General features: G+C 47.1%; 2 protein-coding genes across 9 annotated transcripts in view; one reads left to right on the forward strand and one right to left on the reverse strand.

Moving 5' to 3' along the window:
* SUGP2 (SURP and G-patch domain containing 2) overlaps positions 1 to 1,397 on the reverse strand; it is a 34,396-nt gene extending 32,999 nt beyond the window's left edge. For 4 of the 8 annotated variants that reach the window (XM_054979674.1, XM_054979667.1, XM_054979673.1 and 1 more), the window contains exons 1-3: positions 1,317 to 1,384; positions 675 to 758; positions 302 to 358 (exon numbers count right to left, since the gene is read on the reverse strand). The gene's annotated coding sequence lies outside the window, so the exon portion shown is untranslated. The other 4 variants (XM_054979671.1, XM_054979669.1, XM_054979668.1 and 1 more) reach the window with 4 other exon arrangements.
* Positions 1,398 to 1,510: 113 nt separating this feature from the next.
* On the forward strand, positions 1,511 to 15,913 carry ARMC6 (armadillo repeat containing 6). Its single transcript, XM_054980893.1, has 8 exons — positions 1,511 to 1,626; positions 3,744 to 3,894; positions 5,122 to 5,192; positions 6,523 to 7,093; positions 9,317 to 9,462; positions 10,368 to 10,499; positions 12,108 to 12,245; positions 15,085 to 15,913. Exons 1-8 carry the CDS (start codon positions 1,558 to 1,560, stop codon positions 15,295 to 15,297), a joined length of 1,491 nt encoding a protein of 496 aa, XP_054836868.1. The 5' UTR covers positions 1,511 to 1,557; the 3' UTR covers positions 15,298 to 15,913.
* Positions 15,914 to 15,966: the final 53 nt, after the last annotated feature.

Raw genomic sequence — 15,966 nt, forward strand, 5'->3', positions numbered from 1 at the left:
CAAGGAAACAAGAGCCTTCCTCTCTCCTAGATGAACTAACTCTTGTAGCCACAAATAGGGATGTGCAACAAAAAAAAAAGATTTGGGTTTCGAAAAAGAGTCGGAATTAAGCAATTTCTGAGATTCGAAGCACACCGACAAATCGCTTCAAAAAGCTCTGATTCACTATTTTTGAATCGGGGCTTGATTCGGGAATCCCATAGCTTTCCAATTCAGGCCGATTCACGGTTTTTTCTGAATCAGAATCCCAGATCGCACACCCCTAGCCATAACCTGGTCAAGTATTTCACAATGCACTCACCTCAGGACTAACACCAATGACCTCCTACAAAACACCTTCCGTCAGCCACCTTTAGTCCTACGAAGGAAAGCAGGATATACATACAATAAATACCTTGACTAGATTCCTTCCTTGATCACCAGGCTGATCAAGCTGATACTTGAGTCAGAGAAACCAGCTTTCCCTTTGCTCAGAAAGCAACCCTAAGGTTGTCAGTTCTGGTTTGGGAAACTCCTGGAGCAGCACTGGTAGAAGGCAGAAAGTAAAAAAAAAAAGAAGGGAGGTCATAGAGACTACCCTCCAAAGCTGCCATTTACCCCAGGAGAATGGACTTCTGTAGTCTGAATATCAGTTGTGATTGCAGCAGATCTTCAGCTGACGGTGGGCCCCTTACCTCTTCTCCCCTCCCACGGTTTTGCAAGCAATTGCAACCGCTTCTCCCGCTTCTCTACCAAGGAAAGGCTCCGCTGGCAGATTCCTGCAGAGGAACGGTCCAGGGTGAATTTTCCCGTTCGTAGGCAATTGGCAGCCCACCTCCCCAAGCCCGGCCCTCTTCCTTTTTCCCTACCAGAATCTGCAAGACTTAAATTCAGGGGCGGGGCCTCGCCTAAACTATTCCCCCCTTCCTTTCAAGCCCTCGTTCAGCTACCACTGCCAAAGAAACGACCCCATCAAGCTACGAAAAACCTCCCGGCGCATGCGCCTTGAGACTCAGCCCACCCCGGCCACGGCCGCTGCCTCTCGGGCGAACGACGGCGACGGCTGCAACGCCAGAGCAAGGTTTTCGACGCATGCGCACGCCACAGCCTTGTTCCCGGCGGCGCATGCGCAAAACCCTCAGCCTTTCTATTTTTCCCCCTCGAACCCGGTTTCCCGTGCGGTGTCCCTCAGTGGGCATGCGCACCTCCTGCCTCCACTTGAAAGGATTGTTAACATTCCCTCCCCTCACCACCCAGCACAGCGAATATTTATCTCCTCTCCCTCCCCACTGCCCCTTCTGCTCGGAAAATACAACGTTGAGAACGAAGAGATTCACCCGCCAACGTCTCCCGACAACGTATGCGCTCTTCTACCACACAAAGCTCCTGGGACAGTAACAGGCACGCCCCAACGTCTGACCAATCGAATGTGAAAACCCGACGCATGCGCAATTAACCAACCTTTTATGGCGCGGAGCCGGTGTTTCTATTGGCTAAGCAATACACAGAGGGGGGCGCGGCAGCAAGGGGCTGTATGGAGGCCGCGCGGGCCAAAATTAGTGGACGTAGACGCTGTGAATGCGCATTTGCAGCCCGGTAGCTGCGATATTAACCTATCAAGGAGGCAACTGCCAAGGAGCACGCCAGGTAAGCGATTTGAAAACGTTGCCAAAGGGACGGCAGGCCTTAAAATAAAGCCTCGTCCCCCTGTGTATAGGTGAGAGCTATGGGGCGTGTGTGCACTCTGCACATGCTTAAAGGCCTCATCGTCTCTATTTCCTTTCCTTACCCCACCAAGGGTGTGTCCTGACCTTGACAATAAGGGACTGAGCCCACCCTCGTCCTCCTCTCTCTTCCCCCTAAACCAATCCCCACTCATTAGAGAATCTCTTCTTCCTATTGAACCGGGCAATCCTAAACTGAGTTGTGCTTTCTAAAGTCTGTTGAAGCTGATGGCTTTAGAACGGCGAAACTGTGTTTAGGATCGCACTATTAATCCGTGCAAGTGGGATTTTCCTCCCCATCTGAAGGCTTGTATATCTTCAGAGGGAACGGTGTCAGGTGGTGGTAGAGGAGAGAACTGGTGCTTAAAACATACTTAGCGCGTTTTCTAAGAAGAATTTTAGGTACCGCTTACTTGCTAAAAAGTGTGGGGTCCTCGCTGGCAGCATTCCCCACGTGTAAATCCCAAGTGGGTTTTAATGCACGGCATCCTATATTACATTAGCTATAACCTGAGTTTATGTGTGCTTGCTTGGAAGCAGGTTCCTCTACAGTTGCGTTCAGTAGAGCTTACAGCAAATTAAGTGCCTGACATATCTGATGAAGTGAGCCTTAGGTCACAAAGCTGATAGATACCCTGGGGAATTTTGCTGGGTTTTTAAGATATTACTGGACTTGATTCCCCCCCCCCCCAATAATACTCCGAATGAACCTGGTTATCCTCCTGAAGCTATCATACTGCAATCATCCTATGCCAGTTTTCTGGAGTAGGCCCAGAGCAATAGTGGACAACTTTGGCCAGAGGGCCTTTCCCGACACTTGCTGCCTAGTCCTTTTAGCTAGAGATGCTGGGGATAGAACCTGGGACCTTGTGTGTGTAAAGCTCTGTCATTGAGCCACAGCCTCTCCTGGTATATAGCTACACTTACAGTGCAATCCTAAGCAGAGTTACTCAAGTCTAACCTTTCCCAGCATCTGCTATGTGAGTCCCTTTAAACTGGAGAATAGACCTTCCACATACAAAGGATGAGTAATGCAAGGTAATAATTCAGACACTTTTGTGTATGCTTGAAACAAGCCTATTTCTCTTAAGATTCAAACTGTCTGCAAATGTTGCATCTTTCCCAGGCAAGCCAAATGGATAAAAGGCATGCTTGAGTGCTGAGTGGAATCTATGCAGGGGCTGCTGGCACTGAGCTGCGTTCAGGGAAGATATTTTTGGCATTTTTTCTGGCTGCAATGATGACTTCTCAATGTAAATGGGGCATCCTGCCCAAACCACCTTTGGCGTGGCTCAGCAGTTTTTCTTCTCTTTGGCACTTGTGAGCAAGTAAAACTTTGTCTCAAAAAGAGTTTCACTCACTCCAAAAGAAAAAAAGAAGGGGTTTGGGGGGGCAGTGATCCCCCAAATTTCCCAATTTTTACATTTAAAAAGCTGTAAAAACGTCCAGGGTTTTTTTTCTGAGTTTTTTTTCTGGGCCTTCCCATCTTTAGCTTGGAAAAATGCTTCATCTGGGATGTTGGAGACTCGTATCAGCCAAGCAGACACTTCTGAGCTAAGAGACCCTAGAGATTTATTAAACAAAAATTGAATTACATGGGCCAAAAAGCAGTTTCATATCTTGGGTGGCAGGGGGAAGCATGGCTCAGTATTAAAACACATTGTCTGCATGCCGGTCCCATGATCAATTCTGTGCATCTCTAGTTGAAGAATTTCAGGTAGCAGATGCTAAGAAAAGCCTTTCTGTGCTTGAGACCCTGGAGAGGTGCTGGTAGCCAGAGCTGGCAGTCCCGGACTTAGGTGATCCCTGGGTCTGTATGATTGTAGGCTGGTGTACATTTGAGAAATTTAAACTGGAGAAGGCAGATTTATGGAATATCACCTTTTCTTTGTTTCATGTTGCAGTGAGAATTGTTACGATAATCTTCAGCCATTTTCTTTGTTTTTCTAATGCAAATCTTGTTTTCCTTTTTTTTTTACTTGCCTTTTAAAAAAAATAGAATAAGCATAAACACAGATAAACTTCATTTCTCTCTCGTAGGCTGAGAATCCAGCTCTACGTAGAATCAAAATGGCAGCCAAACGGATTACCCAGGAGACATTTGACAGCGTGGTCCAGGAGAACATCAGTGAGTTTGGCATGGATCCAGAAGAAGCAGTGATTGAAGCTATCCAGCAGTTTGAGTCCCAAGGTACCACTTGCTGAACATGGATTTCATGCTCGTCCTTTTCAGAAATATGTGCCGGCCAGTGGTTTGAAACTGCATTCTGAGAAACCTGAAGGTTCCTTGGAAACTCAAGGGATTCTTTGGCAACTGGTTGCTATTATAGCCTGGGTTCAAGTGACTTGACCAAATCCCTGATTGGGGAAATGTTTCTCTAATCATTGTTGTGGCACTTTTATTATTTTATATTTTTTATTATAAGCCAATTTGAACCGAGATGGAGCTGGCATTTATCACTAAAAAAATAAATAAATAGTAGACATCCTTGAAAGAGTGCATGCCCACTGCTATGGAACTTCCCCCACAGGTTTGGGGGTGTTCTGGGGTGTCTTCAGCCTAAGTGGCCCAATTGGTGGAATGGAGCACATGACCTGAAGGGTCCTCTGGGATACCCAGGAAAAGAAGTCAGCATAGGAGAGTTTGAATGACTACTTAGAATGATGTCTCCTCTAACTGGCTGCGGCTCATCCCCTATTTCAGGGTGTCTTCCCTCAGTTCACTTTCCCTTGCACACGCACACATGCCATGGTCCAGGCCTGTGAGTCTTCTCAGGAGCCATGCGGTCCCCAAGGCGTGGTCTACAAACTTTAGAGAGCATTCAGAACATTTAGGGGAAAATGGGACATGACATTTGGGACTTCTCCCCATACTTGCAAGCGCTCCTGACAGCCAAAGGAGGGCAGTTGTATTATGGTGTTCGCCCTGCCTTGGGGATAAAGTCTGGGGCTTCTTCCCTAGACTGTTTTTAAAAAATCAGCACACGGCAAACAGGAATCCAACTTGACCTTGGGGAGTTGGCTTGGTGACATCAGTCACAAGGGTCCCATTGAATGTATGCTTGAGATCTATTAATCCATTTGATATAATATAAACAAAAACACCTTGTCTGGAGTGCTGTTTTAATGTACATAATTTTTATTTTATGGAGGGGGGGGCAGGGAGACAATGCACTCAGTGCTGCTGAGTGCTTGGTTGGGGATAGTGGACTGACGATTAAGACAACATCATCATACGAGCTGCAGGACTGTGTTGCCTGGAGATGCCTGCAAAAGCTAAAGAGTAACAAATGGCGTTAACTAAGATTTGTGTACAATTTATGTAAAACCTTGTGGGAGGGCAGAGATGGGGGTCAAGTGAGAAGAATTCTTTGTGGACCCTGTTGCAGTCTTTTCCCTTCCTTTCCACTCTCTCCAGGTATAGATTTGAGCAACGTAGTGAAGGTAGCCCCTGAAAATGGTCAAGAACAGAAGCATGCCGTTCTGCAGGTGAGGGGGGAGCAGTGCAGAGGGCCTGTCCAGGGAAGGGTGAAGGGAAATGGAACACGAAAGGTTGGTTCTGGGCAGTATGAAGCCTCTGGTGGGTCAACTCCAGGGATAAATATGAGGATCCTGGCTTTTCTGCCTTTACCCAGGCATCAAAGAAGTAACACTGACACGCTCCCAGCTTCTGCCCTTCCGTCTGGTTCTTGCAACTGGCCTTGTTGCTCTGACAAGAAAACTGAAGTTAAATAGAGTCCCCTCTATGAAGTTAAACAATCAACTACAAATTACTTACAAGTATTTAAATTCAAAGTGTGTGAAGTGCATAAATCACATCTAAATTGCATCTAAATTACATAATTCATAAATATACGATCCACAAATCCATATCCCATCTGGCAATCTCATTGAAAAAGATCAATAACCGACAACTCTTTCACAAACATAGAGTCAATAAAGTGCAAAGAGTGCAAGGTAAACGGCAGGTGATATAGAGTCCTCCAGCCGACGTCCAATCCCAGACATCCTCGCCCTATGGACAATTGGCCGTTTCCGTTTCACACGCTGTATCTTCACACTGTGCTTCCTCAGGGGCACGCAGTTCATCTGCCGGTTTCTACCATTTCCTCATCCATTACAGTTTCACAGGTGATTCATCAATGTTGGCTCTGACAAGAAAACCTACCCTGTAAATCAAGGCTCAATTCTGCTGTGCCATCTTGGGCATGTCATCACTTCTGAATTTTTTTTTCTCTGTTGCAGCTTTGAGGGTACAAATGTTCACTTCAGGAAAGCTTACGGCGGCGGGCTATAGGTCAGCCCAAATCGGGTCCCATAGGTCTGTCCCACTACCAGAGCCAGTGGCACATTCTTCCAGTGCAAGAAGCTTTCACCTTCTGAACTTGTTGCATCAAAGGAAGGCTTCTTATGTTGCAAGAAAATGCTCGTGGAATGGGTCCACAGGATCCAGCCCCTGAATCGGGACTCTCGCTGACATACCCCATTGGATGTATGAGCAGTCAGTGGGGAAGTGCTGATGTGACCGTTGCTGTGTCTTCTTGATTCCATCAGTGGTTTCATGTTGCCTCATTTTTGCAGCTGTCCCTGGAGATTCTTCTGTTTTATTTTGCACCACTGATGTGCAATAGATTAACAGGGAACATCGAAAACCGAAATTGTTGGGGAAATGCATCCAGAGGAAGCAGGGAATGGAAACTTCTCGGTTGGTTTCCCAAAAAGCAAAATTGAAATGGGAAGATTCTGATTGGGCCACCTTGTGAAATATGGCCTCCTCCCTAGGTATAATTCATATTTTATTTTTCTCTTCCTTCCTCAGACATTGGACTCTCTTCAGAAAGCTGTTGTTGACTCTGACTCCAGCAAAGTAGACGACCTTCTAGCAAGCTTTGCTGAGCAGTGCAGACAGGAACTGGCAGTCCGTTACCTGGCAGGGCAGAAAGGTGCCTACCCCGCTGTGATGGCAGCTTGTCGCCTGGCGTCTGAGGACAGGTGCTCACTTTTGAAAGCCCTCAATGCCCTCTCTGCACTTTTGGATGGCCAGCCTGACCTCCTTGACACCTCTGGACAGGAGCTGCTGCTGCGAGTGCTGCGGGAGAGCCGGGATGATGCCGAGCTGACCTTTGCGGCAGTCCGTGGCATCCGCCACGCCTGCCTGAAGCACGAGCAGAACCGGCAGGACCTAGTAAAAGGCGGCATCCTCCCGCTGCTTGCTGGGGCCATCGTCCGACACGGGGACCAAGCCGACGTGGTCCGGGAGGCCTGCTCAGGGCTACGCATCATGACGTTTGACGATGACATCCGGGTGCCCTTTGGCCATGCTCATGACCACGCTAAGATGATTGTGGTAGAACATGATGGCCTGAGGATCCTTATAGAGGCAGCCAAAGGTAAATGCCACACACACATGTCCTGTTGAATGAGAGCCAGGGATAGGGACTGGATGGAGACAGGCCACCTGGGGTGTTTCCTCCCCCTTCCACCTCTGTGTCAAGATCTGATGCTGAGGGTGGAGCAGCCTGTATGCCTCAGGGCAGCCTTTCCCTCCCGTGCAGGCAGGGCCGGTGCCAAAGTTTCTGGTGCCTGAGGCTGGGGGCAGCTTCAGGGTTGTTGCCGCGTGTGCGCAAAGCGCGCACGCTCTCGCACCCGGACTGCATGATGACGTCACTGTGTGTGATGTCATCACACAGCATGCTACTGCGAGCCAGCCCCATTGGCGCTCAGTTGCCCCGCGCTGCCCCGACCGCCTGCTGCGCCTGGCCCGCAGCTGCATGCAGGCAGCAGCAGTGGCAGCATGGGGCGACTGAGTGGAACGGCTGGGAGGCTGCCTGCTCAGACTGCCCTGCAATGCCGCCGCCAGCACGTGCTCCCAGCCGGGTACTGCAGCTGCAGGCCAGGCATGACAGGTGGCCGGGGCGGTGCATGGGCGGCTTCCCAGCGCTTCGGCTCAGCCACCAGCGCTGCTGCTGCCAGCTCCACAGCGTGTGCCTCCGGCACCTCAGCGCTCAAGGCAGCTGCCGGACCCGCCTCAATGGATGCACCAGCCCTGCGTCCCGGCCTCAGATCTCACTGTAAGTTTCCCCTCTGGGCCTACATTGGTTCCCCAGGCACCTTCTGAGCCCCAAGATTGGGCCTGGTGGAACTGGCAGGAAAAGCAGAAGCCAATGGTTGATGAGGAGGTGGGACCATGAGGAAGAGCATATAATAAAGCCCTGTGCAGGGAGGGAAGGAGGCAGTTCAGCCCTTGGAGCTGGGGGTGGGAAAGTAGCTCTAGGGGGAAGCCGAGTCCTTCTCACCGGAAAGGGGCTGAGTGTGCCACGAAGGGGGTTGGTTGCTGAAATAACAGCAAGAATCCAATCAGTTGATGGTTTTTCAGCCAGATTGTTTCCCTGGATCTTTAGCCGTGTGCTGTTGTAGTATACCATGTATACTACGTGGTGCTCTGCTCTTTTTTTATCACTGCTCTTGCTTAATTGACTATGGTAGATTTGAGTAAATAAGTGTTCTCTGTTTACAAGGCCTGGATCCCTCGCACCTTGCACTTGTCCTTACATCAGGGCACACCCTGGCTGAAGGGAGAGTTACCAGGAAGGCAAGAGGGTTCCCTGGTCCCTCCCAATCAAAGCAGAGCCCTTGCCCATTCTGGGGCTGGAGGGGTGAGGAAGAACTGCATGGAGCTCCTTGGAAGGGATGTCCACACCATCAGGGCCCCATCCTTTTCCTGAACCTTGGGAGGCCAAAGAACAATGTAAAGAAACAGTAGCCCCAGTCTGTGTCTTACATGAATCATTCATTCATGGTCTGTCTTTCTCAGTGGGACCCAAGGCAGATTACACAATGCAAGCAGAATACAGTATAATCAAAAACTATGGCATGCACTGAGCAATATTAAATTAAAAGTTTAATGTATGTGGAATGAGGGAGATTTTGTGGAGAAATGGAAAGAAGAGTTCCAAAGCCTCACCCGCCCTCAATGGCTGGAAATCTTCCTTTGCCAGTCCTCTGGCTGCTTAGCCCAGAAGGATTAGAAATTTCTTTATTTTAAAAAAATCTTGCACCTGTCTTCAGTCCTTGTTTGTAGCCCTGCTGTGATTCATAAAGTGTCTTATTCTTTCTCTTCTTTTTTAAAAAAAATGTATTTAACCTGAAAAATACAAATAGGATACATTCGGATAAACAAACATCACACTGTCCTTAATCCATATGATTAATAAAGCTAAAAAATTAGTTATCAGATCATAAATATCTACAACATCAGGGCTTTTTTTCAGCTGGAACGTGGTGGAACAGAGTTCCGGAACCTCTTGAAAATGGTCACATGGCTGGTGGCCCCACCCCCTGATCTCCAGACAGAGAGGAGTTTAGATTGCCTTCCGCTCCGTTGGAGTGGCGCGGAAGGCAATCTAAACTCCTCTCTGTCTGGAGATCAGGGGGCGGGGCCACCAGCCATGTGACCATTTTCTCCAAGGGCAACCCATTGAGTTCCACCACCTCTTTTCCCAGAAAAAAAGCCCTGTACAACATCAATTAAACTATTATGAGCTACCTACCAACGAAGATAACTTATAATACAATTCTTTTCTGGTTCTTCTCTGCCTCTCCCCCCTCCCCAGTCTTCACAGACAATTGCAGCGTTCTGAGTGAAATCTGTGCCACGCTCTCCCGGTTGGCTGTCCGCAATGAGTTTTGCCAGGATATTGTAGACCTCGGAGGCTTAAATTTCATGGTGGCGTTGCTGGCCGATTGTATTGACCATCAGGTCTGTATCAAGATAAACTCTGGTATGGGGAGAAGGGGGGCAGGAATCTTTGTCTCAACATCTGCTTCAGAACTTCAGGAAACAGTTCTTACATGACTATATACCCCATATGGCAAGTGACATCTCCAGCTAGAGCTGCAGGACCAGATTTTGTTAGGAAGTGACCAACTTTTCTCCAGCCTTCCTTGCACTGTCTGCCAACCCAGGCTGAAGAAACAGCAAGGGATGAATAGGGAACATTATTTCCCCCATCTCAGCTCTGTGACATTGATCCTTATCAAGCACCAACACTATAGCCACTTTTTGCAGCTGGCTGCATTGAGGGATGTTGTTAGATTTCCCAGTGCCAATTGTAGCTACTGTCCTGGGAAATCTCAAAGGGGATTGCATTCATAGGAACGTCAGAAGAGCTCTTCTGGATCAGGCCAAAGGACCTTCATGTTCAGCCATCCATATGCCCCTTGAAAACCCACAAGCAGGGGCACAGAGACACAACTTCTTGTTGCCCCTACCCCCACCAGCAGCTGGTACACAGGGGAATACTAGTTATGAATATGAAGGCCCCTTTTAGCCACTGGTACGCCTTGTTTTCTTCATGAATCTGTCTAATCCCTTTTGAAGCTATCCTGTCTATTTCCTGATGTTCCTGTGGCCAGTCATTCACCTGCTGCCAATCTGCCTGGTTGGATGAGGATTCTCCCATGGACTGAGTGCAGCTGATAGGAATTCCACTACAATCCCAACCCGAGGAAAAAAATCTTCCTTGGTTGTTATATTTTTCCAGATTCCAGACCCCTCTGCCATGGGTCGATTCTTCTTTTTAAATGGAAAAGCCCCCAGGTGTCTTCTGTCTGAGACCTCTTGCCCAGCTGAGATTTCTTTCCTTTTCCCCTTGTGGATTGCAGGACCTGGTGAAACAAGTGCTGAGCGCCATCCGGGCTATTGCTGGCAACGATGATGTGAAGGATGCTATCGTCAATGCTGGAGGGACTGATCTCATTGTGTTGGCCATGAGCCGCCACCTGGGCAGCCCTCAGGTAAGCCAGAGGGGGGATCTTGCCGTAGAATTGATCTATGGAACCCTCTGCCCCAAGATGGAAGCCCCTTCCTGCACTTTCTCATCTTGCGCAAGTTACGTGAACATTTAAGCACTAGTTAAAGACTTTTTGTTTTGTTTTGCCTTTAAAAAAAAAATCTTGACTGCTTTGTATATCTTTTTAATACAACTTTTCTGCTATGTCTGGCCTTGCTTATTTTACCTTACTTTAGACATCTGTCTCTTGCATCTTTAGCATGCCCGTTCTCTAAGGATCTTGGGGCTGCACAAGTGGCTCTCCACTCCTCCGTTTTATCTTCATAACAATCTTGGGAGGCTCATGAGGCTGAGAGAAGAGTGGAGTGGTGGATTGAACCTTGGTCTCCCCCATCCTACTATAAAACACTAACCAACGTGCTGGTTCTCGTGTGAATTGTAAAAATTGGTCTTTTATTTAAATATATTAATTAAATATTATTTTTTGTATGATTAGCCACCCCAAACTTCCAGTCCCTGGTCCTCCAGTCTCTAGGTTCATTCTTGGGGTGTACTCACATCTCAATCAGTGATTCCAGAAACAGCTTGATTAAAATATACTTTATTAAATTCAGAGAGTGCAGCAAAGCATAAAAACAGGCAACAGATATAAAACAAATCTTCCTGTTGCTGAACTAAAATCTGCCTATCTAAAACTTGAAGAGCTTACCAACTTAAGCATCTCTGGTTGGCATCCAATGAGTGTTCCTTTTACCCATCTGGTAGCATAGGGGCCCTTTCCCTGCTTAGCTGGTGCAGCACGGCAGCTGGCCAAAGTGAAGAATAGAAAGTGGTAGGTGTAAATGCGTACTGAGAAGCCATCATTTCTAGCCCTCAGTGTATCACCAGGTAACTCAGGAGCCAATCAGGGCAAAGTTGCTAATTAGCACTACATCTGTGAGAAGACAGGACACCCTACGACTGGTCTTCAAGGTCGTTTCACTAGAGACTCAGAGGCCACTTGCAGGTGTTGTCGAGTAGCTGAGCTAGCATGTTTCAAGCTAGGCCGGAGCCTGCAAACACATTGCTAACACTGAACCAATATTCAGCCATTCCTACTGGGATCCTGGCCTTAGCTGGCAGCTTCCGTAAAAGTCCTTCATTTAATTCAGATGACTTTAAAGGGGGACTAGAATAATACAGGGAAAAGGAGGTGGAAGAGAGATTGGCACCCCCATCCCTCTTCCTTCCCTTGGTGTGCACACTGCCTCCCTCTTTCTTGCCCCCCTCTTCTGCCAGGTGGCAGTGGCTATTGCATGCTGATGACCGTAATTCATTTGCCTGCTTGAGCCAGCAGAAATGGCTATTAGGAGCAGGAGCTACCAGCCAGAGGGGATAGTGGCAAGGGAGTGAGTGGTGGCTGCTGCTCTTCATTGAACGGGTGAGCCAGAAGTGATGGGCACTCACTTGGGCTTACAATGTTGCCCTCGAGGGCAGCAGGCAACGCGGAAAGGGCAGCCAAGGATTGACTCCCAACCACCAGAAAGCCTTACCAGATGGCTGTTTAAGCTTTGCGGTTGGTAATTTTGGATTTGGCTAAGCGCTCTTCTTCATGTTCCTTTCCTGTTTCCAGGTGTGTGAGCAGAGCTGCGCGGCTTTGTGCATGTTGGCCTTGCGCAAACCTGAGAACTGCCGCGTCATCATGGAAGGTGGGGGGGCCTTGGCGGCACTGCAGGCCATGAAGGCACATCCTAGGGAAGTCACTGTACAGGTACGGATGGAGGGTATTAGATCAGGGGGCCTTTTTGCAGCTTCTGGGTTTCTTCTATTCCTGTATTGTGTGATCAGAGGCAATTAAAAAATGCCACCTTTCTCCTAAACGTGCTTTTTTGACTTACTACCATTTGTCACAGAGGGCTTCTATTCTATTCTATTCTATTCTATTCTATTCTATTCTATTCTATTCTATTCTATTCTATTCTATTCATGTTATTTATAATCCACTTTTCTCACTGGGACTCAGGGCATATAACCTAAAATAAGTCAATATTGTCACTAGAATAAGACATCCAATAAACAGTGCAATAGGATTTGGATTGTAGGAATCGGGAACCCAACAGAAATATAAACAGAACTTAAAGCAAAACATAAGTATTGATATGACATGTTAAAGAAAACAAAGATTACATGATTGACTCCTACTTACAACAACAAACTATACACCTTAGTAAGGATCACAGTCCCTAACTCTTTATCCAGTTATCTTTCTGAACCATTTTGTTACAGTTGAGCCTTATCTGTCTCGAAAAGCCTTCCTGAATAATTCAGGTGGGTAGACGTGTTGGTCTGTAGTAGAAAAGCAAGAAAAGCAGTAGCGCCGTAAAGACCGACTAGATGTAGTTGGGCGTTAGAGGACCCAAGTCTTGCTGCCGATTAATTCAGTTTTGTATCGTTGTGGAAAGCCTGGAGAGCAGGAGCCTTCCTGACCTCACCCGGCAGTCCGTTCCATAAGACGGGGCCATAATGGAGAAAGCACGTGCACAGGCAGTTGGGGATGCCCGTTTGCAGGTGCCATCTGAAGAAGGCCCTGCTCTGAGGAACGAAGCTGTTGTGGTGGAGCATGGGGAAGAGGCGGTCTTGCAGCGATGAGAAACTGAATCCAGGAAGGACTTTGGGGGGAGCCATCTTCCAAGCTAGACTGAGTTGGAAGAAAGCATTGTTTGTAGCTGCATTGATTTGCTTCTCCAGCTGTAATGCTGGATGTTGACAGCTGTAATGATACTGGCGTATAATCCCTAGGTTTTTTATGGAATCCGCAAGGGTCAGCTGAACCCCATCCAAAGTGAGGCGCACAGTGTCTTTCAGGATCTCTGTCTTCCCAACAAGCATTACCTCTGCCTTCTCATGGTTTAGTTTCTATTTGTTCACTCTTAGCCAATTAACCACAGCAGCCTGGCAGCGATTCAAGGCCTCTGCTGCATCAGTAGGAGATTTACAGTGCAATCCTAAGCAGTGTTACTCCAGTCTAACCCCTTTGAAATCAGTGGGCTTAGACTAGAGTAACTCTCCTTAGGATTGTAGTAAGGATATATAGAGCTGGGTATCATTGGCGTATTGATGGCAGCCAATCTCAAAACTATGGATGATTTGTTCTAAGGAACATAAGGATTGAAAAGCAAGGGATATAGGACTATGTGCGGCACACCAACCTGATTCCATACTGATGATAATTGGTCTCCAGCATAGTAAAGAGTCCAGTAGCACTTTTAAGACTAACCAACTTTATTGCAGCATAAGCTTTCGAGAACCACAGCTCTCTTCATCAGATGCATCGTCCGACTGTGGACAGTTTAGGGAAACATTTTCCAAGTTATCCTTGGAAACCACTGAACATCTTTCCCACACTGTGGCCACAGCATGAAGTCTTTTATCTGTTATGTGATTAAAATTGGCATGATTTGTTTGTTTTATATTTTTTTATTTTGTTGCTGTTTAACGGGGCAGATAAAGTGATAGAATTTCCCATTCAGACACACTGCTGCTGTACGGTATATTTACACTGTTAGGGAACTGGTGATTTGTAGAACAAGATTTCCTAAGCAGTTAAACCTTTTTAAGCCTATTGACTTCAATGAACTTGGAAGGGTATAATCGTGCTTAGGATTCCACTGTTAGATACAGTTGTATAAGATATTTTAGTTTCTTTTCATATTAAATCTGTTCTAACCCATTCTTTATTCTGGTAGTCTACGTGTGGACCCAGAAATATGGCAATACCTAATAATCCAGAGAGGGAGAGGGGTGGTAGGAAAAATAAATACTGAACTTAGAATATAAATTCTGTAATACAGAAAAGAAAGTGTATTATTTGGATAGAAAACAGTTTCATACAGTCATAGTGATCCAGAGGAGTTAGCCGTGTTAGTCTGTAGTAGCAAAAATAGAAAAGAGTCCAGTAGCACCAGTTGGTTAGTCTTAAAGGTGCTACTGGACTCTTTTCTATTTAGACAGTCATGGCAAAGCTACTGACATATTTGGATATCAAGTTAAACATTATAACATTAAAAACACCAAACTCAATGTTTTAGATGTATTGTCGAAGGCTTTCACGGCCGGAGAATGTTTTAGCTTTAAATATAGCATGGTATATCCTTGAAAGTATGTTGCACATATCTATAGTGTACATACAAATGATCATTATCCAAAAACGTTCATACTTCACTTTGTGAGTGAATAAAACTTATTCTTAAAAAGCATTTGATTCATTCCAACAGAGAAATTATTGGAGGCGTCCTTTCGCCCCTAGTGTTACCCTAATGTCTCAATTTTTCCATCAGAAAAATTTGAAAAAAGCGCTGGGGGGGTGGAATAATGACTTCTGAAATATTTATTTTCCTTTCACATCTGTGCTTCAGTCCTACCTTGTCCCTCAACTCATTACTGCATATAGGAATAATAAAAAAGACTCCCATTGTGTTGTTGTAATTTGCCTTGGAGGATCTGTAAGGGAGAGTCGTGATATCTGTGATTGAATCAAGGTTGATGAAGAGGGTGAGATTAAGTCTTAACGATGGTTGCGACCGGACTGTCTTTCCTCTCCTTCCTTGCAGAAACAAGCCTGCATGCTGATTCGCAACCTTGTTTCCCGCACCCAAGACTTTTCCCAGCCCATCCTGGAAATGGGAGCAGAGACTTTGATAACGGAAGCTCGGGCAGCACACAGAGACTGTGACGATGTGGCCAAAGCAGCCTTGCGGGACCTCGGCTGTAAGGTGGAGCTGCGAGAGCTCTGGACCGGCCAGAAGGGAGGCCTCGCGCACTGAGATGCCGAGGTGGTCAAGCTGGCAAGACCTGCAGAATTCCTATGGGCAGAAGGGGATGCAGACTGGAATAAATCTGGGCTGTGTAGTTGAGGGGGACAAGTGCCCCCTCCTGACTTGTGGCAACCGGTAGGCCCAAGTCAGTTCCAAGGGGGGGGGGAGGGTTTCCTGCCTAGATCCCAACGTTCAGTGCCACAACTGTATTCTCTCGTGCTTGGTTATTCCTTCCGCTGGGAATCCTTGTAGGCTCTGCTGGCTCTTGGGGACCTACCTGCCTGCCCCTCAAGACAGGGTGGCATTGCTGTGTAGCCACCACAACCGAACGGCCCTTCCAGTCTTAAGCGGGCATAGCCTGCCACCTTATTCTACAAAGCTGTATTTTATTTTAGTGCCATAGTGAAGCTGGGGGGGGGATTGCATTTAGTACATGGTTGTAAGTTGGCCCCCACCTGAATGATGGAAGGCCGATTTGTGCCTCGGCTAGGCCTCTTCTATGGCAACTGCTGCTACTCCCTGCTGTAACTATGTTTGCTTTTCCAATGTACTTTCCTTGCTTCTTGCTTCAGAGAACCAAGCCCTTTTCTTGTGTCATCACAGTGTTGTTGAACAAAGGTGTACGTGTCTGCATATGCAAGTGTGTTTTGTTGTTGCTCATCAGCCTCTTCAATCTCA

This window comes from Eublepharis macularius, chromosome 5 (assembly GCF_028583425.1).
Source record: "Eublepharis macularius isolate TG4126 chromosome 5, MPM_Emac_v1.0, whole genome shotgun sequence".
Classification (NCBI taxonomy): Eukaryota; Metazoa; Chordata; class Lepidosauria; order Squamata; family Eublepharidae; genus Eublepharis; species Eublepharis macularius.